Source organism: Podarcis liolepis, assembly GCF_965112155.1.
Source record: "Podarcis liolepis genome assembly, chromosome: 2".
Lineage (NCBI taxonomy): Eukaryota > Metazoa > Chordata > Lepidosauria > Squamata > Lacertidae > Podarcis > Podarcis liolepis.
Genome location: NC_139555.1, coordinates 123,767,204 through 123,790,298, shown reverse-complemented (window position 1 = coordinate 123,790,298; position 23,095 = coordinate 123,767,204). Strand labels below are relative to the sequence as shown.

At 47.2% G+C, this 23,095-nt stretch overlaps 1 protein-coding gene across 3 annotated transcripts in view; it reads right to left on the bottom strand.

Moving 5' to 3' along the window:
* Nucleotides 1-72: 72 nt before the first annotated feature.
* The window catches only part of LOC310701044 (alpha-2-macroglobulin-like), a 64,389-nt gene continuing 41,366 nt past the window's right edge, over nt 73-23,095 (bottom strand). Inside the window, exons 21-36 of one of the 3 annotated variants that reach the window (XM_083491057.1) lie at nt 21,651-21,772; nt 20,156-20,207; nt 19,187-19,273; nt 17,240-17,416; nt 15,408-15,492; nt 14,553-14,709; nt 13,400-13,474; nt 11,823-11,988; nt 11,020-11,252; nt 8,052-8,270; nt 5,790-5,917; nt 5,417-5,507; nt 4,327-4,395; nt 1,991-2,093; nt 1,723-1,764; nt 73-917 (exon numbers count right to left, since the gene is read on the bottom strand). In XM_083491057.1, coding sequence (XP_083347183.1) covers nt 892-917; nt 1,723-1,764; nt 1,991-2,093; nt 4,327-4,395; nt 5,417-5,507; nt 5,790-5,917; nt 8,052-8,270; nt 11,020-11,252; nt 11,823-11,988; nt 13,400-13,474; nt 14,553-14,709; nt 15,408-15,492; nt 17,240-17,416; nt 19,187-19,273; nt 20,156-20,207; nt 21,651-21,772 — 1,832 coding nt within the window. In that variant the 3' untranslated portion in view covers nt 73-891. Of the gene's footprint in view, nt 918-1,722; nt 1,765-1,990; nt 2,094-4,326; nt 4,396-5,416; nt 5,508-5,789; nt 5,918-8,051; nt 8,271-11,019; nt 11,409-11,822; nt 11,989-13,399; nt 13,475-14,552; nt 14,710-15,407; nt 15,493-17,239; nt 17,417-19,186; nt 19,274-20,155; nt 20,208-21,650; nt 21,773-23,095 lie in introns of those variants that run through there. The other 2 variants (XM_083491059.1, XM_083491058.1) reach the window with 2 other exon arrangements.

Genomic DNA, 23,095 nt, shown 5'->3' with positions numbered 1-23,095 from the left:
CCAAAAATAAATGGTTGGATTCGCACCACATCCCACCCCAGAAATGCCCGCAGAGATATGCTTGAGACATGGCTGGAATCAAAAATAGGGTTCTCTTTTATTTTATCCTGTAGAGGGAAATTGAAGCCACACAGAAGGGTCTCAAAATGAAAAGAAAAAACAACAGAGGAGGTGCCTGAGTTTGTAGCGATCCCCTCTTCTTCCCTTTGTCATTCCGGGTTTTGCCAGAGCAGGAGGCACTTCAGACCTTTGGGACTATCAAGGGGTGGAATAAGCAAATTGGGCCACACACTTCCGCTTGTCCCATTTCTAGAAAAAAATCCCTTTACCCCACTACTTTCCCTTGGATAACCCTCTCTTGAGCACTAAATCAGAGCAAACCTCAAGATGGAGAAAACCCAATCAATGTTTGCTCCGACTCAGCGGTAATAAGTGGCTTTTTCCCAGGGGAAAGCAGAGATGTGGATGAGCCTTGCATTTGGAGAAATCCTTCTTCCCTCTTCACAGCCACTGCTCTGTCCCAGCTGCTCTGTCCCCCCTCCTTATCTGGTAGAAGGAAGATAATAATAATAATAATAATAATAATAATAATAATAATAATAATAATACTTTTTATTTATACCCCGCCCTTCCCGGTTCAGAAAACTGGGCTCAGGGCAGCTAACAACAAATTAAGAACACTTAATTGATGCAACAAGAAACAGCATAAAATGCAGTATAAAACGTGAGTAACAATAAATTCAGAATTAAAAAATCAATTTAGGGGGGAAATCCATCCAATAAACATTAGATGATCACCAGGGCTAGCTGGCTAAATTAGCCCTATTTGGGTCAGCGAGGAGACCAGACACCAGCAGAGTCCGCCTGGGAAGCGATGGGCTGCATTCTTCATCATTCAGTCCCCTGTTTAGATTCGGCTGCAGTGGAGGAAAGAGCATAAGAATCTCCTTTGGCCAAGCATTCACCCACAAGTGTCCCAATACGCTCTGGGGAAACAGAGGCAGGAGATCCAGATGGCAGCCCCCCTCCAACCCCCCCCCATATGCCCCACTACTGCCGTTTCATGCCCTTCCCCAAACCTGGCAGCCCAGGTGGGGCCCCTCAACCTGCCCAACAGGAGGCCTGGCCTCCATTCAAGTCGCTTTAATCCAGGACGCTAAATCCGTGGTTCCCAAAATGGGCAGTACCATGCCCTGGGGGGCAGTGGGATGACTTGGGGTGGTGCTAAGAGGCAGGGGGGCAGCAAGGGGGCGGTGCTGGAAGTGTAAATGACTATCAGGCTTTAAAAATCTGGCAGCACTGCATCAAACTCATCCGTTTTGTTGAATCAATGAAAGAGTTGAATTGGGTTTTGCATAAACATGCATTTCATTGCCACTGTTTTGAATTTTATTGTGTTATTGCCTTCATTCGTGGGTCGTGAAAACTGCTGTTTTGAATAATGCTTTTTATAGGGTAGGGTAGGACATAGCCGTCAACTTTTCTTGCGAGGAATCCTATTCGGAATAAGGGAATTTTCCTTTTAAAAAGGGAAACATTGACAACTATGAGGGGAGGATGATTTGGGGGGAACCAAGGGGGCAGAGGCCCTAAAGGGTTTGGAAACCACTCCCCTATATCATGTCCTGCCCCCCGAAGAAAGCTGGATTATGGTCTGGGATGGCCTTTGGTAGTTTCGAGCCAGTTCAGATTTGCACAAGGCAATCTCTGTTCATACTCTACCTGTACTGCAGGGGGCGCTGTACTCTGCATCAGCACCTTCATCTGGAAAGAGAGGGAAGCAACAGAGAAAGATGGTCAGGCCAGCTTCTGCCCCCCAGAGCTTTCTCCATCACCACTTTTAGACAAGTGGGTGGTTTTTAAGGGGTTGGTTGCAGAATGCTCATAAAAGCAGCTATTGCATGACGGTTCTAAATTTTGCTCTGGGAGTTAACTAAGAAGTGGGATATGTGAACCTTAATGGTCTTCAATGTGGGGGGGCCTTTCTCACCTGTTTCATAGTAATCATAGACTCTTGCCACAGCCGGCTTTAAGTTCTGGACAGGCACGACCTGCTCCACAGTGAAGGTGTAGCTCTGGGTCATGTTGGTCACCTGTGGAGAAGCAGGTGGGATCATCACTTGAGATACAGAATCACAAGACGGCTGAGATTCTGTGTCCAGGGCAGCTGTCTACTCGCTCCATCTGGTGCGCAGGCTGAGACCCTCCTTGCCCACAGACTGACTCGCCAGAGTGGTGCATGCTCTGGTTATCTCCCACTTGGACTACTGCAATGCGCTCTATGTGGGGCTACCTTTTAGGTGATCCAGAAACTACAACTAATCCAGAACGTGGCAGCTAGACTGGTGACTGGGAGTGGCCGCGGAGACCATATAACACCAGTCCTGGAAGACCTTCCTTGGCTCCCAGTACGTTTCCGAGCACAATTCAAAGTGTTGGTGCTGACCTTTAAAGCTCTAAAGAGCCTCTGTCTAGTATACCTGAAGGAGCGTCTCCACCCCCACCGTTCAGCCTGGACACTGAGGTCCAGCACCGAGGGCCTTCTGGCAGTTCCCTCACTGTGAAAAGTGAGGTTACAGGGAACAAGGCAGCCCTGTTTAGGGAAGTTTTTAATATTCTCTTGGGAGCCTCCCAGAGTGGCTGGGGAAACCCAGGCAGATGTGCAGGGTATTAATAATAATAATAATAATAATAATAATAATAATAATAATAATAATTATTATTATTATTATTAGTTCCAGATGTGAGTCAACTGGCAGCTAAGACAGACCTTCACACACCCAGCAAAGAAATGGCGGAGGGCATGAACAAAACTTTGTCTTTTCTCTAGGACGGCTTCTCCAGAAGGTTCATTTCCCCATATCTGAGCAGCCCCCTTCTGCAATGGGTGTGTAAGGAGCACTGGTGGGATTGTTTAGGGCTTCTGGTTTGTCAGTGCCTCCCTCACACACAGTTACAATCTTCCCCATCTGATGCCCTGCACATCTCCAGCGGCTACAATGAGCAGCATTCAGAGCGGTACCCTGAATGCCAGGCCTTCTCTCCCCACGAACTCCAACCTTCTATGCAGGAAGGAAATCTCCTCCACAGGCTCCCCACCATCCCTCTGTCCTTCCTTGAGGTGAAGAAGAGGAAGGGTTTGAACAGCATCATCCTCTCTTCCCTCCTCTCACATAGCCAAGTGATTGTGGAATCACAGAATCAATATTGCAGTACTCCCATTATGCAGTTTGGAGGTGCAATGGCTGGTTTGCAATGAGAGAGAGAGAGAGAGAGAGAGAGAGAGAGAGAGAGAGAGAGAGAGAGAGAGAAGCTCAACCACTGCCCTCGTAGCTTTTCCATGTTTCCAAAGGAATGAGTGTGAGGAGCAAATCCCACCTTCTTCTCACTCTGCCCACTGGTGCACCCAGATAATAATAATAGTAATAGTAGTAGTAGTAGTAATAATAATAATAATAATTTATTTAGACCCCGCCCATCTGGCTGGGCTTCCCCAGCCACTCTGGGTGGCGTCCAACAAAATATTAAAATACTGTAATACATCAAACATTAAAAGCTTCCCTAAACAGGGCTGCCTTCAGGTTTCTTCTAAAAGTCTGGTAGCTGTTTTTCTCTTTGACATCTGGTGGGAGGGCGTTCCACAGGGCAGGTGCCACTACCGAGAAGGCCCTCTGCCTGGTTCCCTGTAACTTGGCTTCTTGCAGTGAGGGAACTGCCGGAAGGCCCTCGGAGCTGGACCTCAGTGTCCAGGTAGAACGATGGGGGTGGAGACGCTCCTTCAGGTATACTGGACCAAAGGAGAGATTCTCCTGCCTCCTGTCTCTGCCCTCTTTTGTCAGGGACTGGACAGAAGAAGAGGGCTAGGGATCGCCTCCTCTTTCTCTTCTGCATCCATTGGAGGAGGGGGGGTGGGGGGATCGCCCCCCCCTTTCTCCAGCAGTTTCAGGAGAAGAGAGAAACAGGATTGAATTACAGCAGAATGCAGAGCTGCCAAGTTATGAGCTGTTAGGAGAAGGAGAGGGAGAACTGGCAACAGAGACAGAGCATAGAAGCACCACCGTCCCCACGGACTCTCCGCTCACTTAGAATTCAAGAACAAAGGGCTCAATGACATTTGTCTTCTGAGGCCCTCCATGGAGCCAGGTACTGTTGCAGGGGAGAGACGGGGAGGAGCTCAAAGCGAGCAACATCACTGTGGAGTTCAGGGCTGGGTTCTTTGTCTTGCAACACAATGACTGAATAAAACCATAAATACGAACTTTCTTGTTTCTTCCTTGATGCTCCCGGGGGAGGAGAGAATTGCCCAAGCCTGACATCTTTGCTCACCTTCTCCAAATACAGCAGGACATGACTGATGCTCATTTCCGTGCGCTGGACCAGATTGTGGCTTTCCAGCTGGTGGGCGCAAAATGAAGATTGTTGCTGTTTCTTTATTTCATAAAATTCGTACACTTATTGACTGTAAAAAAGCAACCTCAAAGCAGTTCATGAAAAAGATAAAATCATAAATCTCTGAATAAGAAACATCAGCAACAATAGTTTGAAACTTTCAAAAAGTTAATATAGCAGTAGACTGCTCTAACAGATTAAAACAGATTAAAGCTAAAACAGATTAAAACTCGCATTAGCTTCCTAAGCACCGGGGTTGGCTTGTCAAAACAAGAATGTTTTTAACAGTTGCCTGGTGTCAAGAGGCAGGGAGTTCCACAGTGCAGGTGCTGCCACACTAGAAGATCGAGTTCTTACAAATGAAGAACGGGTATTATGCGGCAAATGTAACAATGCCAGTTCCACCAGTCGAAGGGGTCGAGTGGGCATATATGGGGAAAGACGATCTCTGAAGCCTCAGGGAGAGCAGCATAGTCTACCTTAAGGTGAGGGCAAGGAGAGACTTCTCTGTAGTCCTGGCAGATGAGGTTGAGCTGTGTGGTGTTCTTGGCTTATATTCATTCATCCATCCATTCATTCATTCATTCATTAGACTTATTAGTCACTTGTCACCAGAAGGTCTCCAAGTGACTTAACTAGTGGCTAGTGGACATTGCAAGCTAGTACAACATTCGCAGCCCCAAGATATGATTATGCCCGTTAGGTCAGCTGACTTTAAAACCAAGACGGGATTGGACAATCCCATGGCCAATTACTGTATCCATCAGCTGCGAAAGCTCACTGGCGCCTCTGTGAACAAAGGTTGCAGGCCTCAGAGTAGCAAAGTTTGGAGACAGACTAACAAACACAAGGAGAAGTCCCGCTTGTGAGACACCCAGAGGGATCCTCGTGGCTGTTTTTGGAGAGAGGATGCCTGGGGTAGGTAGGCAATATGGCAAAGGCAGCTCTTTTCTTCTCAAGTCTCCTACAGCCAAGGAAGTAGGCTGCTGTTTGTGGCGGGGCCTTCACACACAAACGAAGCTCTTACCTGCTTTACGGATGGATTCACTGGGACGAATCCTGAGAGCATCTTAACATCGACGATGGCCATGTTGGAGGCCAGTCGGTTGCCGGTGTAACTGAGAACCCAAAGAGAGAGGGGAAATAATCGCACCACTCTTCGCCCCTGACAGCCCACCCCGTAACCATCTATCCATCTTCTAATACAACCTGTGGGTCCCCAGATGTTGTTGAACTACAACTCCCATCACCCCTAGCTAGCAAGGCCAGAGCGCAGGGATGATGGGAGCTGTAGTCCAACAACATCTGGGGACCCACAGGTTGAGAACCTCTGTTCTAATACATCCTGATTGTGGAGTGGTCCAGATTCCCAAATAGCCTTGGCCAATGAAGGGGACTACCTGACATTGATGGCAACGTCAAAGGTTTTGTGGGCTTTGGGTCCAGCGCAGGTCTCTGGAACTGTGCGCACCTCCAGCGTGAACGGTGCCTCTTCCTGGTGTGGATGCACGTTGTATTTCAAAGTGGTCTGGAAAAGAAACAGGACTCTAATAATAATTAGTACAGTGGTGCCCCACAAGACGAATGCCTCGCAAGACGAAAAACTCGCTAGACAAAAGGGTTTTCCATTTTTTGAGTCGTTCCGCAAGACGAATTTCCCTTTGGGCTTTCTTCGCAAGACGAAACGTCTTGCGAGTTCTTGTGAGTTTGTTTCCTTTTTCTTAAAGCCGCTAAGCCGTTAATAGCCGTGCTTCGTAAGATGAAAAAACCGCAAGACGAAGAGACTCGCGGAACGGATTAATTTCGTCTTGCGAGGCACCACTGTAATTTTATTATTTATACCCCACCCACTAGGCTGGGTTTCCCCATCCACTCTGGGTGGCTTCCAGCACACATAAAAACATAGTAAAACATCAAACATTTAAAAAATTCCCGATACAGGGCTGCCTTCAGATGTCCTCTAAAAGTTGTGTAGTTCTTTTATCTCCTTGACTTCTGATGGGCGGGTCTTTATCTCTCTCTCTCTCTCTCTCTCTCTCTCTCTCCATCAGGCATGACCCAGGTTTCCAACAGTGACTTGGACAGCAACTCAGAGGGTAAGAGGCCTCTGGAACCAGGAGGGCAGTAGCACAGCCAACCAAGGTGTCAGGTGTGCGTGCAAGAGCCAGGCCCTGTGACCAATAGGACTTTGCAGGACTTGTTCTGAAGAGGCAAGGTGCGGCCACACAGGTGAGGCCAATTGGTAACTCACAGCACCTGGGGGCAAGAGCTGGGAAGGGATATAAGGTCAACATTTCCCTTCGGCTCTTTGCCACAGTGACACGCTTCCTGCCTTGCTGTGTTTGGCTTCTTGCTTCCTGATCCTTGAACCTTGACTTCATGACTCCCTGCTTCTTGATCCTCGGACCCTTGACTTCATGACTCCCAGCTCTCTGACCCTTGGGCTCTTGGCTTCCTGACCCCCGTTCCTGCTCCCACCTGGTCATTTTGCCCCTGGTCCTGATGTCCCCTGCCAGGATTTCGATCACCTGTGAACCAGACTGTGACACAAGGGGCTAATATGGATCTTGACATCACTGAGCCCATCAACCAATGCAGCCCCCTAGCCAATACCCCCAGATGGGCCAGCTTCAGGCTGGAGGTCTGCCCCTTTAAGGGTGGCGGGTCTTAGAGACAATAGCCTTTGCTGGAACAACTTATCCCTTCATTGGCACATCTCTAGGATTCTGAATGACCTATTCCCATTCCCTGGCTTGCTAAGTTGCAATAAGCCCTTGCTTACTGGCCATAGAGCCATAGTAGAGTTGGAAGGGATCCCAAGGATCATTTGTCCAACCCCATGAAATGCAGGAATCCTAGCTAAGGAATCCCTAACGGATGGCCATCCCAACTCCATTTAAAATCTCCAGTGAAGGACTGCCCACTACCCTCCAAACAGCTCTTACTGTCAGAAAGTTCTTCCCAATGATTAGTTGGAATCTCTTTTATTGTATTTTGAACCCATTGGTCCTACCCACTGGAGCAGCAGAAAACAAGCTTGCTCCATCCTCCATGTGACAGCCCTTCAGTTTGTTTGAAGTTGACTATCATGTCACCCCTCAGTCTTCTCTTCTCCAGACCAAACACACCCAACTCCCTCAATTGTTCCTCATAAGGCTTGGTCTCCAGACCCTTGATCATCTTGGTTGCCCTCCTCTGCACACATTCCAGCTTTTCAATACCTTTCTTAAACTTTGGTGCCCATAATTGGACACAATACTCCAGGCAGTGGTACTATTACTTCTCTTGATCTGGACACAATGCTTCCACTGATGCAGTCTAGAACTGCATTAGCTTCATGGCTAACACAATGTTGACCCCTAGATCATTTCCAAACATACTGCTGCCAAGATCGGGGTCCCCCTATCCTTTTGTTCTTGCTACCTGCTCGGGGCAACTGCCCCAACTTGGTTTCTCCATACTCCACCAGAAGGAGCTGATCATTTCTAGGGCAGGGCAATGTCTTCCAAAGCAAAGCTGCCACCACCTTGTGCAACCTCAACAGTCTCGTGGGCCACCCGATCTTTGCGCCAGGCAGTGCTGGCCCAGGCAGTTGTGTTGCTGTGATCCATGTCACACTTTCTCTTTCCCAGGCACCCATCCCGGGTGGGACACTCACTCACCTGGACATGGGCACAGCCTTCCCCCGTGGCCGTGCTGACGTAGTCCCCTGGCACTCTGGGCAGAGCCTGGCACTGGAGAAGCAGGCGGTTGGTGCTGTCCACATGGAACTGCCTCAGGACGCCCTCTGTGGAGCTCAGGGTCACTTCTGGGCCCATGCTGCTGTTGTAATAGGTAAAGGCACCATAGAGGGAGAGGGCCTGGAGGGCAACCACAGTGTCCTGCAACACAGACCAAGGGGAAGGTGGGCATGGACCTTGTTGTAGAGAGGACAGTCCTCAGTTTGAAGTTGTCCCCTGGTTGAAGTCCAGTTATCATAGACTAGTAGAACTGCAGACTTGGAAGGGCTCCCTAATTGTCATCCATCTTGTCATGAATTCTACTCCTTTTGATCCAGAGCAGATTCCAATGTACAGTTAGCAACTTAAACACGTTGCCACTTTTGCCATCTAGGCTGCGTCGCTGGGCAGGGCCCCGCCCAGGGGTAGCTCCACCGACCAATTAGTGTCAGCAGGAGGCGTGGCCGTGGGAAATTTAAATCGTGGCATGGCCAGAGAACCCCCTCTCGCGACCTTCACACCAGCCATTTGGTATACACCTTCCTTGTAGCAATTGTCACAACTTTGTGAGGTTAGGCGTTGAGTAAGCCTTTGTTTGGATGGAGGGAGGTTACTATCCACTAGGGAACTGCGGGTCACCGGGCCTTGGCACACAAGAGTTGCCCATCCGGACAGCAGACTAGGCAGGCACAGAGGTCACAGTCCTCCTTCCTCTAGTCTTGCATTTCTATACATTACAGTAATCATTTCCACATTTCCATCTCTTTCTCTGCACAAGTCTGTTGTCCTCTTTTGTTGGGAATGCATTTCCACTTTGTGGAGTAGTAGTAATCATCATCATCATCATCATCATCATCATCATCATCATAATCATACAGTGGTGCCTCGCAAGACGAAATTAATTTGTTCCGCAAGTTTTGCCGTCTAGCGAATTTTTCGTCTTGCGAAGCACGGTTTTAACGGTTTAACAAAGTCGCAAGACGTTTTCGTCTTGCGAAGCAAGCCCATAGGGAAATTCGTCTTGCGAGGCAAATCGAAAATGGAAAAACCTTTCGTCTAGTGAGTTTTTTGTCTTGCGAGGCATTTGTCTTGCGGGGCACCACTGTAATTTATTTATACCCCGCCCATCTGACTGGGTCTCCCCAGCCTTTCTGGGCGGCTTCCAACCAAATATCAAAAACAATACAGAGTCAGACATTAAAAGCCTCCCTAAACAGGGCCGCCTTCGGGTGTCTTTTAAAAGTAAAATAGTTGTTTGTTGCTTTGACATCTGCTGGGAGGGCGTTCCACAGGGCAGGCGCCACTACTGAGAAGGCCCTCTGCCTAGTTCCCTGTAACCTCACTTCTCACAGCAAGGGAACTGCCAGGAGGCCGTCAGAGCTGGATCACAGTGTCCGGGCTGGATGATGGAGGTGGAGATGCTCCTTCTAGTATACAGGACCGAGGCCATTTAGGACTTTAAAGGTCAGCACCAACACTTTGAATTGTGCTCAGAAACGTACTGGGAGCCAATGATGATCTTTCAGGACCGGTGTTATATGGTCTTGGCGGCCACTCCCAGTCACCAGTCTAGCTGCCGCATTCTGGATTAATTGCAGTTTCCGAGCCACCTTCAAAGGTAGCCCCACATGGAGGATGTATAAGTGGCCCCAATGAGCAAGGGAGTTTTCCCTAGGGATGTGGACATCATATAGAATTATAGAGTTGGAAGAGACCACAAGGGCCATCGAGTCCAACCCCCTGCCAAGCAGGAAACACCATCAGAGCACTCCTGACATATGGTTGTCAAGCCTCTGCTTAAAGACCTCCAAAGGAGGAGACTCCACCACACTCCTTGGCAGCAAATTCCACTGTCGAACAGCTCTTACTGTCAGGAAGTTCTTCCTAATGTTTAGGTGGAATCTTCTTTCTTGTAGTTTGGATCCATTGCTCCGTGTCCGCTTCTCTGGAGCAGCAGAAAACAACCTTTCTCCCTCCTCTATGTGACATCCTTTTATATATTTGAACATGGCTATCATATCACCCCTTAACCTCCTTTTCTCCAAGCTAAACATGCCCAGCTCCCTTAGCCGTTCCTCATATGGTATACCCCAATCTTCCAGGGAAGAAGCTGACCAAGGGGGACATAAATGGTCACCTCAAAGTTATTGTGAGAATTTGGGTTCCTTGAGGTTTGCATTCTCAGCCAAGGCATCCAAACTTTGGCAATATCCTCAACGGGCCCTGGAGTTTCCATTACCATACCCCAATTTCCTATGATTGAGAGATATTTTTTTTTTGACTTAAAAAAAAAAAATTATACAGACAGCAAAACAAAGAAGTCTAAATTAACATTGCCTTCTACCGATAAGAAATAATAACAACTATTACAATAATGAAAAAACAAAAAGTACATTTGCTTCCACTTTTAAACTTCTATTCTGGTTACAATATATTACTATTCTATAAGAATCTATTATATCCTTTGCTGTCCCATATATTATTTTATTTCCCAATTTCAACCTAACCCTCCCCTCCTCCCGACTGCTTCCCTTCACCTGTGTGAGATCTTCCCATCATAATATATTTTTTTCTAGTTGCTTTGATAAAATAGAGTAACTTGAAAACGGTTAAATTATAATTACTTCTTTTGTCCTTACTCGCTTAACAATTGCCTATTAAGAGTTCTGCTTTAACACCATATTTCTTCGTGTATTCTCCTATGCATTCCCATTCTGTATAGAATTTTTGATTGGAATTTTTTATTGGATTTCAAGGGTTTGCAGCAGCCCTGACAGCTTGCTGTGCCTTCCCATCACTCCTTGCAGACTTTGGTCTGGATCCCAGGAAGGAAGGAAGGAAGGAAGGAAGGAAGGAAGGAAGGAAGGAAGGAAGGAAGGAAGGAAGGAAGGAAGGAAGGAAGGAGGCTTACCTGAGTGGAGGAGAAGCCCCCAGTGGGGTTCTGCTGCAGGTTGAGCCACTTGACAATGCGGGTGGCTGTCCCCAGATCTTGCCGGGATGGCGCTGGCTGTTTGGTCAGGTAACTCAGGAGGACGTAGGCTGTCATCTCCACCTCCGCAGACGGAGCCCGGGGAGGACCAAAGAATGAAAGGTGCTTGTCCGCCTCTTTCTTTCCAGGCCGCTGCCAGTGAAGGTAGCCATCGTCTTCAGGGAGGGAGGGAGTCATTAATGTTTGGGTCGAGCAACCCAGGCACCACTAACAATGTCGGTGCTGTGGAATGTGGGAAGAGGGCCAGCAAACTGTTTGGATCCTGAGAAGAAGGCGGATCTTTGGACTGGCGGTTTTGTCTGCATTGCCAACTATTTATTCCCACCAGGGAACGAGGAGCCAGATTTTCAAGGGGAGAATAATAATAATAATAATTATTATTATTATTATTATTATTATTATTATTATTATTATTATTTATTATTTATACCCCGCCCATCTGGCTGTTTCCCCAGCCACTCTGGGCAGCTCCCAATCGAGTGTTAAAAACAATACAGCATTAAATATTAAAAACCTCCCTAAACAGATAAAGATAAGATAGCTGCTTATTTCCTTCACATCTGGTGGGAGGGCGTTCCACAGGGCGGGCGCCACCACCGAGAAGGCCCTCTGTCTGGTTCCCTGTAACCTCACTTCTCGCAATGAGGGAACCGCCAGAAGGCCCTCGGAGCTGAAGAAGAGTTGAGTACTACACCCTTCCCTTCCACCCAGAGATCCGTTCTCACCTTCTTGCACGGCTTTCTCGTGGAGTAACTGCAGCATTTTCTGCCTCTGCTCCTCCTTCCCTGCCAGGGCAAAGGAATAAGCCAGCAAGGCCAGGCTGTAAACGTGGATCTCTTTCGCCTGAGCCGCCGTCTCCAGGCAGAACAGGGCATTACGCACGGTGGGATGCTGTGGGGAGAAGGGAGGGAGGAGAGGCTTAGCCCAAGCCATTGTAGCTGTTTCAGAAGGCCTGGGGGCAACCCGTAGGTGGTGGCTGGAATAGCAGAGTCAGGCCCACCCGCTGCAGGAAGCTGGGCAGAGCAAAGATATAAGAACATCAGAAGAGCCCTTAGATCACACAAAGGACCCATCTAGTCTGGCACCCTGTTCTCACAACTAGGTGCCTCTGGAAAACCCCTTTCATTTTTATTCATTTATTAAATTTCTTTACCTTTTCTATGCTTTTCCAGCTGCACTGGCTCCCGGTGGGGTACAGGGTCAGATTTAAGGTGCTGCTTTTGACCTTTAAAGCCCTTCATGGCCTAGGACCCTCGTACCTACGGGACCGCCTCTCCCGGTATGCCCCACGGAGAGCCTCAAGGTCCATAAATAGCAACACCCTAGAGGTCCGGGGCCCTAAGGAAGTCAGATTAGCCTCAACCAGAGCCAGGGCCTTTTCAGCACTGGCTCCGGTCTGGTGGAACGCTCTGCCTCATGAGACCAGGGCCCTGCAGGATCTGATTTCTTTCCGCAGGGCCTGTAAGACAGAGTTGTTCCACCTGGCCTTTGGCTTGAAATCAACTTGATCCCCTCCCCCTCTTTCCTTTTTCCTTTCTCCTTCTGTGATGGAACTCCTATTTGGGGACTTCCCTGGCTTTTTTCTGGCCCACGTAGGACCAGTCTGGAAAGTTAGCCTTGGTGAAGATGTGAATTTTCATCCCCAAAAAAGTTTTTGATTTGAGTTTCCGTTGAAAGGAGGCTGCATGTTAATGTTTTAATGTTGTATTTTAATCTTGTTTTTAAGTTGTATTTCAATCAATTTGTTTTTATATCGGGTGTTAGCCGCCCTGATCCTGGTCTTGGCTGGGGAGGGTGGGGTATAAATAAAAATTATTATTATTATTATTATTATTATTATTATTATTATTATTATTATTACCACCTTTCATCCAAGGGATGTGGCCTGCATCTCCCCCACTGGAATGAAGAAAACCCATCTTAAGCAAACCAGGAAAATTCTCAGCTCAGCCAGGATAGTGAAACAAATTCCCACCACAGAATGCATGAAGGCCACTTGCTAGACTTGAGTTAGAGAACATCTGTGGTTGACTACAGAGCCCGTCATCCCTGAGCATTAGCCATGTTGGCTGGGGCAGATGGAAGTTGTAGTCCGACAAGATCTGGAGGGTCATGGGTTCTCCTGCCTTCTGCACGAGAAAGAAGGCTGGTTGCTTTGCTTGAGAAGGAAACATGCACCCCACTTGTTTGTTGATTTGGAATTTGCCGAGAGACATTCAGCTGTGATTGTGGGGGGCACCTCCTGCCTGCCCTGCATGACTGTTCCACAATGGGCTTCGGGAAGGAGAAGACAGATACTTACATCGAGAGGCAGATGACTCTCCAGCAGAGCAGCAGTGATGTAGGCAGAGAGACTGATCTCGTCATCCACCCCACCCTGTAGGAAGGAAAGCGGAAAAGGCCTCAGCTCCATGGGGTGTGTGAAGGTCCTTCTCCGTCTCCCAAGAGCTCCTCCCAAGATCCACCTTCTCCAAAACCCACCTGATACTAGGACGCACTTCTTCTGGCTGTCCACCACACCGAGAGCTCCGGTCCACATGGGTCTCCTCTCATGGATGGTTTCCATGCAAATGGTCCCATTCCTACTCCCCACTCCAGTTCTGCACTGCTTCCCGCCCAGGTGCACTGGGTTCCGCCCCACATTGGGGGTGCCTGTCGCACATGTATGATGTCACACATTGCCGGGCCTTCCGGAGGGTGTGATGGGCCCCATTTGGTCCTCCCACAGCTGTGATGAACCCCATTGGGCCTCGTCGAACCATGTGATGTCACATGTGCAATGCATTGGGTCAACCGGCCGGGCACCCACACTGTAATGTGCTCTACGTGGGGCTACCTTTAAAGCCCTAAATGGCCTTGGGCCAGTATACCTGAAGGAACATCTCCACCCCATCGTCCAGCCCGGACACTGAAGTCCAGCGCAGAGGCTCTTCTGGCGGTTCCCTCACTGAAGGAAGTGCAGTTACAGGGAACCAGGCAGAGGGCCTTCTCAGTAGTGGCACCCACCCTGTGGAACGCCCTCCCATCAGATGTCAAGGAGATAAAGAACTATCCGACTTTTAGAAGACATCTGAAGGCAGCCCTGTTTAGGGAAGTTTTTAATGCTTGATGTTTTGTTGTATTCTGTTGGGAGCCGCCCAGAGCGGCTGGGGAAACCCAACCAGATGGGCAGGGTATAAATAATATATTATTATTTTATTTTTATTTTTATGGCACCCCAGAGATGGGATCTATGTTCCCACCTATCTTCTCTTCTCATGGTATCTTCCACACTACAACTTCCTCAGTCCAGAGGCCTCAGAAAGAGTTCAAGAGAACAGCGTAAGATAATCACACCATGACAATTTCCAACCTAATTCAGCCCAAAAGGCCAACACAAACCACACTGGTGAATTTTTGTTTCTGAGGTTGCCCAAGCATCTGGTTCTGACTGCATTCTCTCCCTCTCTCTGTACCTTCAGAGCATTGTTCCACAGGGTCCCGATGCTTCTGAAGCAGCCATTCTCTCTCTGCATTTTAGCCAGATACACCTGCGCGTCCTGGATGTGTCTTTCTTCCACAAAGATGTAGGGTCTGGCTCGGGAAAAGGACTTGAGTGTAAATGCCGTCAGCCTGCAAGAAAGCCACCGAGCACAGCAGAGTCAGGCACCAGTGCCAATGCATTTGGGGAAACTTGAAAGGTAGAAGCCCAGAAATGCGCCCTTTGATAGGACCTCAGAATGAATGATATTGGATGCAACACCAGGAAAGCATTTTCACGTATGAGACAAAAAATCGACAGCTTAAGCTAAGGAATGCAGAATTGTATTAAGATAGAATATATCCTGGGGTAGGGATCGTGGAAATTACAGGCTGGTTAGCTTAACATCTGTCCCAGGAAAGAATTGTCAAGGATAAAATTACCAAGCATATAGAAGAACAAGCCTTGCTGACGTAGAACCAGCATGGCTTCTGCAAGGACAAGTCCTGTCCCACAAACCTATAGAGCCCTATGAGAGTGTCAACAAGCATTTGGATAAGGGTGAGCCAGCTGACATAGTGTATTTGGACTTTCAAGGCAATTCAACCAGGTAACCTCCCCCTGCTCAACATGTACCGTATTTTTTGCACCATAACACTCACTTTTTTCCTCCTAGAAAGTAAGGGGAAATGTCTGTGCGTGTTATGGAGGGAATGCCTATGGGTGGCATGCCTACGGAGTTTCCTCCTCTAAAAACTACATGCGTGTTATGGTCGGGTGCGTGTTATAGAGCGAAAAATACGTGTATATATATGCCTTGCATAAATGAGGCGGCCTCTGTCAATCTCACCAGGTGTTCCCTGGGCTCCGGTAATCTCGTCCAAAGGTGCCATAGGAGCCATCAGAGTGCTTGTAGTTCAGTTGCCTTTGGTAGCCTGAAATGGAAGGAGAATTGGGGTGGGGGTTTTTTTGCCTTTTTTTTAATCTTCTTGATAAAATTTGCAACTGACCCAAAACTCAACAGAGGCATCTTCTATGGAAAGAAGCAGTAAAGCAACAAAAAAGCACAAGGTTGAATATTTTCTTGAGACTTACAATTCTGAAACCTGATAAACAAAGCCTACTTTTCTATTTTGCACCTATCATTTTGTGAATTATGTCTGTTGTTGTTGTTTAGTCGTGTCCGACTCTTTGTGACCTCATGGACCAGAGCACGCCAGGCCCTCCTGTCTTCCACTGCCTCCCCCAGTTTGGTCAAACTCATGCCGGTAGCTTTGAGAACACTATCCAACCATCTCGTCCTCTGTCTTTCCCTTCTCCTTGTGCCCTCCATCTTTCCCAACATCAGGGTCTTTTGCAGGGAGTCTTCTCTTCTCATGAGCCTCAGCTTCAGGACCTGTCCTTCCAGTGAGCCCTCAGGGCTGATTTCCTTAAGAATGGAGAATAATTCCTCCATTCTTAAGGAAATCCATTCTTAAGGAATTACGTCTACTTCTCAATAATAGGAGAGGAGTGTACTCTTTATGGCAATGCTACATTCAGTGTTTTCCTAAATGCTACCTAAAACTCGTCAGATATGCCATTTTGGGGAAAGGAAGTAGTAAGATTGCATATCATTTAACATTTATTTTTTATCCATTTTTTTAAAAAATTAAATCTGTATACCGCCCTTCACCCAAAGATCCCAGGGCTGTTCACAGTAAAAAAACATACAAAATAAAGACACAAAATACATGATAAAAACAAGAACAAAACCAATTCATAACCCCGTTGATAAATGCTGCTATCCACTCACCCCACAGAGAGGCAGAAAGAAAGTGGGTACAAAAACACACACCTAGTTCATTCAAGGGATCTGAGTAGAACCAACAGAATTAATCCGAGCCTTGTAGAGCACATAGAGTTGAAGGAGGAAGTGAGAAAGAGCACCACTCTTCCAACTTCCTCCTTTGGCTCTATGTACTTTTCAGGGGGAGGGACGCGGGTGGGGCTGTGGGTTAAACCACAGAGCCTAGGACTTGCTGATCAGAAGGTTGGTGGTTCAAATCCCCGCGACGGGGTGAGCTTCCGTTGCTTGGTCCCTACTTGCTACCTGCTCCTGCCAACCTAGCAGTTTGAAAGCACGTCAAAGTGCAAGTAGATAAATAGGTACCACTCCGGCGGGAAGGTAAACGGCATTTCCGTGCGCTGCTCTGGTTCGCCAGAAGCGGCTTAGTCATGCTGGCCACATGACCCGGAAGCTGTACGCCGGCTCCCTTGGCCAATAAAGCGAGATGAGCGCCGCAACTCCAGAGTCGTCTGTGACTGGACCTAACGATCAGGGGTACCTTTACCTTTACCTTTACTTTTCAGGGGAGGAAAGGTTACTCAGCCACACAACCAAGGGGGCGGTGATGGATGCTCAGAGGCTATGTGGGCATCAAGAGAAGACACGCCACCCTCAGTTTCTCAATAGTTTCAAAGTGTGTCCTGAACTCAAAGCCCCGGTGATTAAAATTGGTCCCTACTAGCAATCCAACAATTAGTGTGGTAGTTAATTAATGTATTGATTTCAGTCCAGTAAAGTCGGCAGCCATGCTTATAAATATGTTCTGAGTGAATCCACATTGTTCCTCCCGCCCTGCAGGAAACAACAAATGTAGAATTCTCCCCGTACATCCTCTCCTCACAAGTTTTTCTCACCAGCCACTAAGTATCCGATGGCCTTGGACTTCACCTTCTCAGTCAGCTGCTCAGTCTTGTTCAGGTACTCCAGGATGTAGATGTTGGGGGCAAAGAGGGCCATGTTCTGCTCCGCACAGCCGTAGGGCATCTGAAGAAGCTGGTGGAGGTTCTGTACAGCTGATCCGAGGGTGTCCCCTGGGATGTGGGAAGAGGAGGGGAGGGAAAAGATTGGTTGGAATATGAGGGGATGGCGCAGAGCCACCAAGTGAAACGCATGACAAAAGAAAACATCAAAGCAATGCAAATTCCCATAAGGAATAATAATAATAATAATAATAATAATAATAATAATAATAATAATAATTTATTTATACTCCGCCCATCTGGTTTCCCCAGCCACTCTGGGAGGCTCCCAATTGAGTGCTAAAAACAATACAGCATTAAATATTAAAAACTTCCATAAACACAGACCAGGAAATCACAGATCAGGGAGTGGGAGGGGGAAATGAACTGGTGGAAATGTACGTAATGAAAATGCTGTGGAGGAGAGAATGGCCAGATGGAAGCAGATAAATATTAAGTGCTAATAAGATAGAAATCTATGCAATGTGTATTAGCAACATAACACCTCCCTGCCTTGTATGTTTAATCTAACAAGTGCAAGTACAGCCGTACCTCAGAAGTCGAACAGAATCCATTCCGGAAGTCCGTTTGACTTCCCAAATGTTTGACTTCCAAAGCGCGGCTTCTGTTTAGCTGCAGTCAATCTGAAACCGCAGACGCCCCATTGGAAATTCCGCTTCCAAAAGAACATTTGAAAACGGGACCACTTACCTCCGGTTTTCGATCATTTGGGAGCCAGAATGTTTGACTCCCAAGGCATTCGGGAGCCGAGGTACGACTGTACACTGATTAAAAGCTATTTGTTATTTAAACTTTAAAAAGAGAGTGTGTTTTGCGTAATTTTTATAGAACGGAAAAGGGAACTAGTTAAAGGGTTAAACAGCCCGGTCTCCTCCCTTCACATAGTTCTGTAAATGGGAACTAGAGTCTAATTCCCACATATTATCAGTGCCAGATTACATGAGAAATGACTGGGCTCAGATGGAGGCATAATTAAGGAGGCAAGGAGGGGCCAGGCCAAGAAAGAATGCGCTAGAATAAGGGAAAAGACAAGAAGAAAATAAGCGCAAATATTTACAGCATGTAGCATTCAGTTCCAGAAAGATACATTCTTTTCCAGCATACTCCATTTCATTACCCCTGCCACTTGATTTCCCTTCCCAAACGTTTGCTAGCATCCCATGCCCATAGTGCATGCTCAGTCCTCCTTGAGCTCTTCCATTCCACCCCAGCTCTAGCCCTTAGCTCTCCTTCCACAACTTTGTTTGCTACTTCTGCAAATCATGGGTCTCCTCCTAGCCTGCTGACTGTCGGAGCCTCTGTACGACCCAGCTGTAAAGGCTACTTCCCCGGCTCTCCTCTGACGGTGCTTAACGACCTAAGCCTTTGAATGAGACTTCAGGCATGCTCCCCTTTAAGCAGAGTACCCAGACAGCAGCAGATGGAGACATGAAACATGTGCTACATTGCTGCTTTATTTCTGACTACGCAGGACAGAAAAGAATATGCATCTGCTCTCTGTGAGAGACAGAAAACAACAGGAACAAAGAAACAGGAAACCAGTAACTTCAACATCCATCTCTCGTGAGACAGTCTGGAATGTCAACAGAGTCTTGTGACTCCAAGAACTACACAGTGGCATAACAGAAATCTAACACTGACATCTATGTGGTCGGTGCTGTCTTGACTTCATAAGCAACTGCACTCAGCCCAGGACATTGGAACTGGAGAGAGCTATTCACATGTGGAAGGGTGAAGACTGGGCCAGATGGTGTGGAATATAGAGCAGGAATACACAGGGTCTCCGTGAAGCCCGAGTCCCAGAAAGTTTTCATGACTTACCCAGCACACAGAAGGAGGCCCTGGCTGAGCCCTCCACCACGTTGCCTGGCAGCTTTAAAGAAACAGGTTGTGATGACCTCGGCTTCTCTGGAAGCAGAACAGAGGGAGTTTTGATCATTCCTGTTGCCTGATATTACAGCCTCTCTTCCAGTTAGCGGGAACATTTGCAAGCCTACTCTTAGTTCCCTTCCAGGTTTGAGGAGCGATGGGCTGATAATTTATGGCCGGTTTCAAAGGAGTTTTGGAAGGAAGAAACAAGAAGACCCTCTCTTGGGCTCAAGGGAGAGGGATGCATTGTATTTGACTTGATATGCATAAATATTATTGCTTGTAATAGTTGCCATCCTGCAAGCAAAGAGTCGTCTTCAAAGTCTTGTGTGTGGAGTCTACTTCATCACTAGGGCTTTGAGGGTGAAAGCACTGAATCACTCTACATGACTCAGAAAAATAGCTAACAAAGGGTGTGTAATTACTACTATAAATAATAATAATAGTAATAATAATTGTCACTTTGCTTCACTCTGTGAGAAAAGCAACTAATTTGTTAACTTTTTTTTTAACCAATGAATGGAAATGGTTTATTGAATATTTACAGATAAATTATAAACAGATAAAAACATTGCCAGGATTATTGTAATAACCTGCAGTTTTATAAGAGTATATATTAAAAGAAGATGAATAAATGAGTAAATTAAGTGAATTTGGACATGCAGAAATTATTAAAAACAAATTTAAGAAACTGCAGAAAGAGGGGGAAGGAAGTTGAGTTTTGAAATGTCAAAATGATTGTAAAATCAGTGAAATGTATAAACTGAAAAGTATAAATAAATAAATAAATAAGAGAAAATCAACTGATGATGATGATGATGTCGATGATGATGTTTCTGTATGGGGCAGTTGTGCCCTTTCCAGTTATGTGAGATTCATGCAGAGACATGGGAAGGGATTCCTCCATTAGCCGTCACTTACCAACTGCACATAGCAGGTTGTTGAAGACCACGTCCCTCTCAACGCCTTCCGGCTTCATGAGAGGAGAGAAAAGAAAAGGAGAGGGGAGGATGAAATAAATTCTGCATTCTAGCAGTGTGCAGAAAGAAATACAGTCATACCTCGGGTTGAATGTGCTTCAAGTTGAGCTCTTTTGGGTTGTGATCTGTGGCAACCCAGAAGTAAACAAGCGCGTTACTTCCGGGTTTCACTGCTCGCGCATGCGCAGATGCTCAAAATGACGTCGCGCGCATGCGCAGAAGCAGGAAAACGTGACCCGCGCATGTGCAGTCGCGTCTTATGTTCTATTCAGGATGCGAACGGGGCTCTGGAACTGATCCCATTCGCATCCCGAGGTACCACTGTAGTCTGGTTGGAAGGATAAAGAAAACTTAAGGTGTATTCACCAAACATTCTAAATGTTATTTGGTTATTACAAACCCTAAGGTCCCTGTATATGAATTTTACATGCAGCCAAGATAGAGCCAATAAGTTAACACACTGGCACATGCCAGCTCACATTGACTGAAACTTGGAAAATAAGCAGGAAACAGACCCTGAAAGGAAAAAGTTTGCTTTACTATTAAGAAATCAATATTTTAAACATCAAACAAAACAACTCTGAGCTTTTTTGTGAGGGAAGCTGACCAAAGTTATTGAGCTTTTTTGAGTTGCCTTATTTCAAGAGCCCAAGCCAAGTGTATAAAACGACCCCAAATTTTGGACTACATTTTTTTTTAGCAAAATCACTGTCTTATACACAGGAGAATACAGTCATTGCTGAAAGAGAAGGAATCAGTAAGGAGGAAGTTCCGTTTCTCTCTTTATTCCCCAATGATTCGGGCAACGTATTGCAAACGTTGTTGCTTTGCCATGCCCTCCAGCCTTCCTCCAGTGACAATGGTGGGAGGAAGAAGCGGGACAATCCGGAATCAAATCAAAAACCAGGACAGCTTCTGTAAATCCGAGACTGTCCTTGGAAAATAGGGACACTTGGAGGGTCTCCTTTACTCCCCACAAAATCACACTTATGCAACCCCAAATCAAGATTAAAGCAGCCCTCGTACCCAGGGGCATAGGAAGAGGGGCAGGGCGGGCGGACGGCCCCGGGTGCCCTCACTGAGGGGGGGGGACATTCGGCGTGCCACCCGTCTGTGATTCCCAAGCCTACCCTCAGCCGTCGGGGTAAGGGGGGAGTTGCGCCGCTTTGCCGGTGGCGTTTCCCCCTTCCCCCTTCGTTTTGACAACTTGGGGGAGGCTTGGGAATCGCGGGCAGGCGGCGCACCAAATGTCCACCATGGGCGGCTCGCTCTGCACCCATGAGCGGCTCACTTCGTCCCCAGCTGCAGGGCACACATGCTGCTCCGGGAACCCGAGCGGCGATCCTGTGCCTGGGAGGGCACCCTCCACGCCATGCCCCCCTCGGGAGCGTGCCCACCCTGGGCAATGCAGACATATGCTCTGCCGCCACTCGTACCTTGACCAAAAGGGATTTGATCACCGTGTCCTTCTGCCCTTTGTGGAGTGTCTCCACTATTTCGTTCCCACACAGCTGTTCAGAGTTCAGGGCTTCAGCGCTCGCTGTGAAGTTTATTTCTCCTAGAAGAGAAAAAAGGGCCGCCCTCATTCTATTTTGTTAATAGCATGGTTCACCTGCAATCCTTTCCATTCTTATTAGGTTATTTAAAGTTGGGAGAGAAATCAATGCATACCGAAAATGTAGGCAATAACCAAATTTGCCACGGACTCTAAAAATACAGCACAGTCATACCTCGAGTTGCGTTTGCTTCACGTCGCGTTTTTTCTGGTTACGAACGCGGCAAACCCAGAAGTGTTTACTTCCAGGTTCACCACTTCGTACATGCGCAGGGAGCGATCTGCACGCTTCGTGCATGCGCACTCTACCGCATCACATGCACTGCTTACGGACTTTTCGCGGTGCAAATGGCACCCCGGAACGGATCACGTCCGTAAGTAGAGGTACCACTGTATTTGATCAAGTTGATGGACTATGCCGAAATGGCTAAAATGACTGAAAGAATCAGAAATCAGGAAGACCAAAAATTTAATAAGGAATGGGGAAAATTTATAGTTTATCTTAAAAACCGTTGTAAACAGTTAAAATCGTTAGTAGGATTGGAGTAACACTTGTAGTTTAAAATGGTGAATTTTGGACACAATGGAGATGTAAAAGATTTGGATTATCATAAAAGATGCAGGAGGAAAGGACTAACAATAGGACCCACAAAGGGGAGGAGGGAAGTCCAGGAGTTCTTTGGAATCTTGTTTCTATGTTGTATGTATGTTGGATATCTGACTGTAAATTTTTAATCTGAAAAATATATATATTGTATTTACATGCTGGAAGTGCGCGCACGCACACACACGCACACACAAACTTTCACTGCAATCTAAAGGTGGTAATTCTGTAGGAGGAATCAGGACTCCTTGCATTTATACATATCCCTGATCTAAGGGTTTGGTAAAGGTAAAAGGTAAAGGACCCCTGGGTGGTTAAGTCCAGTCCAGGTGGTTAAGTCCAGTGGTGCCCCGCAAGACGAATGCCTCGCAAGACGGAAAATGAGCTAGACGAAAGGGTTTTTCATTTTTGAGCTGCTTCCCTATGGGCTTGCTTCGCAAGATGAAAACGTCTTGCGAATGTTCCGATTTTTTCCCGCTCCCCCCCCCCTTTTTCTAAACCGCTAAGCCGCTAATAGCCTTTTAGCCGCTAAGCCGCTAAGCCTTTAATAGCCGCTAATCCGCTAAACCGCTAATAGCGCTAATCCGCTAAGCCGCTAATAGGGTTGCTTCGCAAGACGAAAAAACCGCTAGACGAAGAGACTCGCGGAACGGATTATTTTCGTCTTGCGAGGCACCACTGTATGTGGTTACGGCGCTCATCTCGCTTTCAGACCGTGGTGG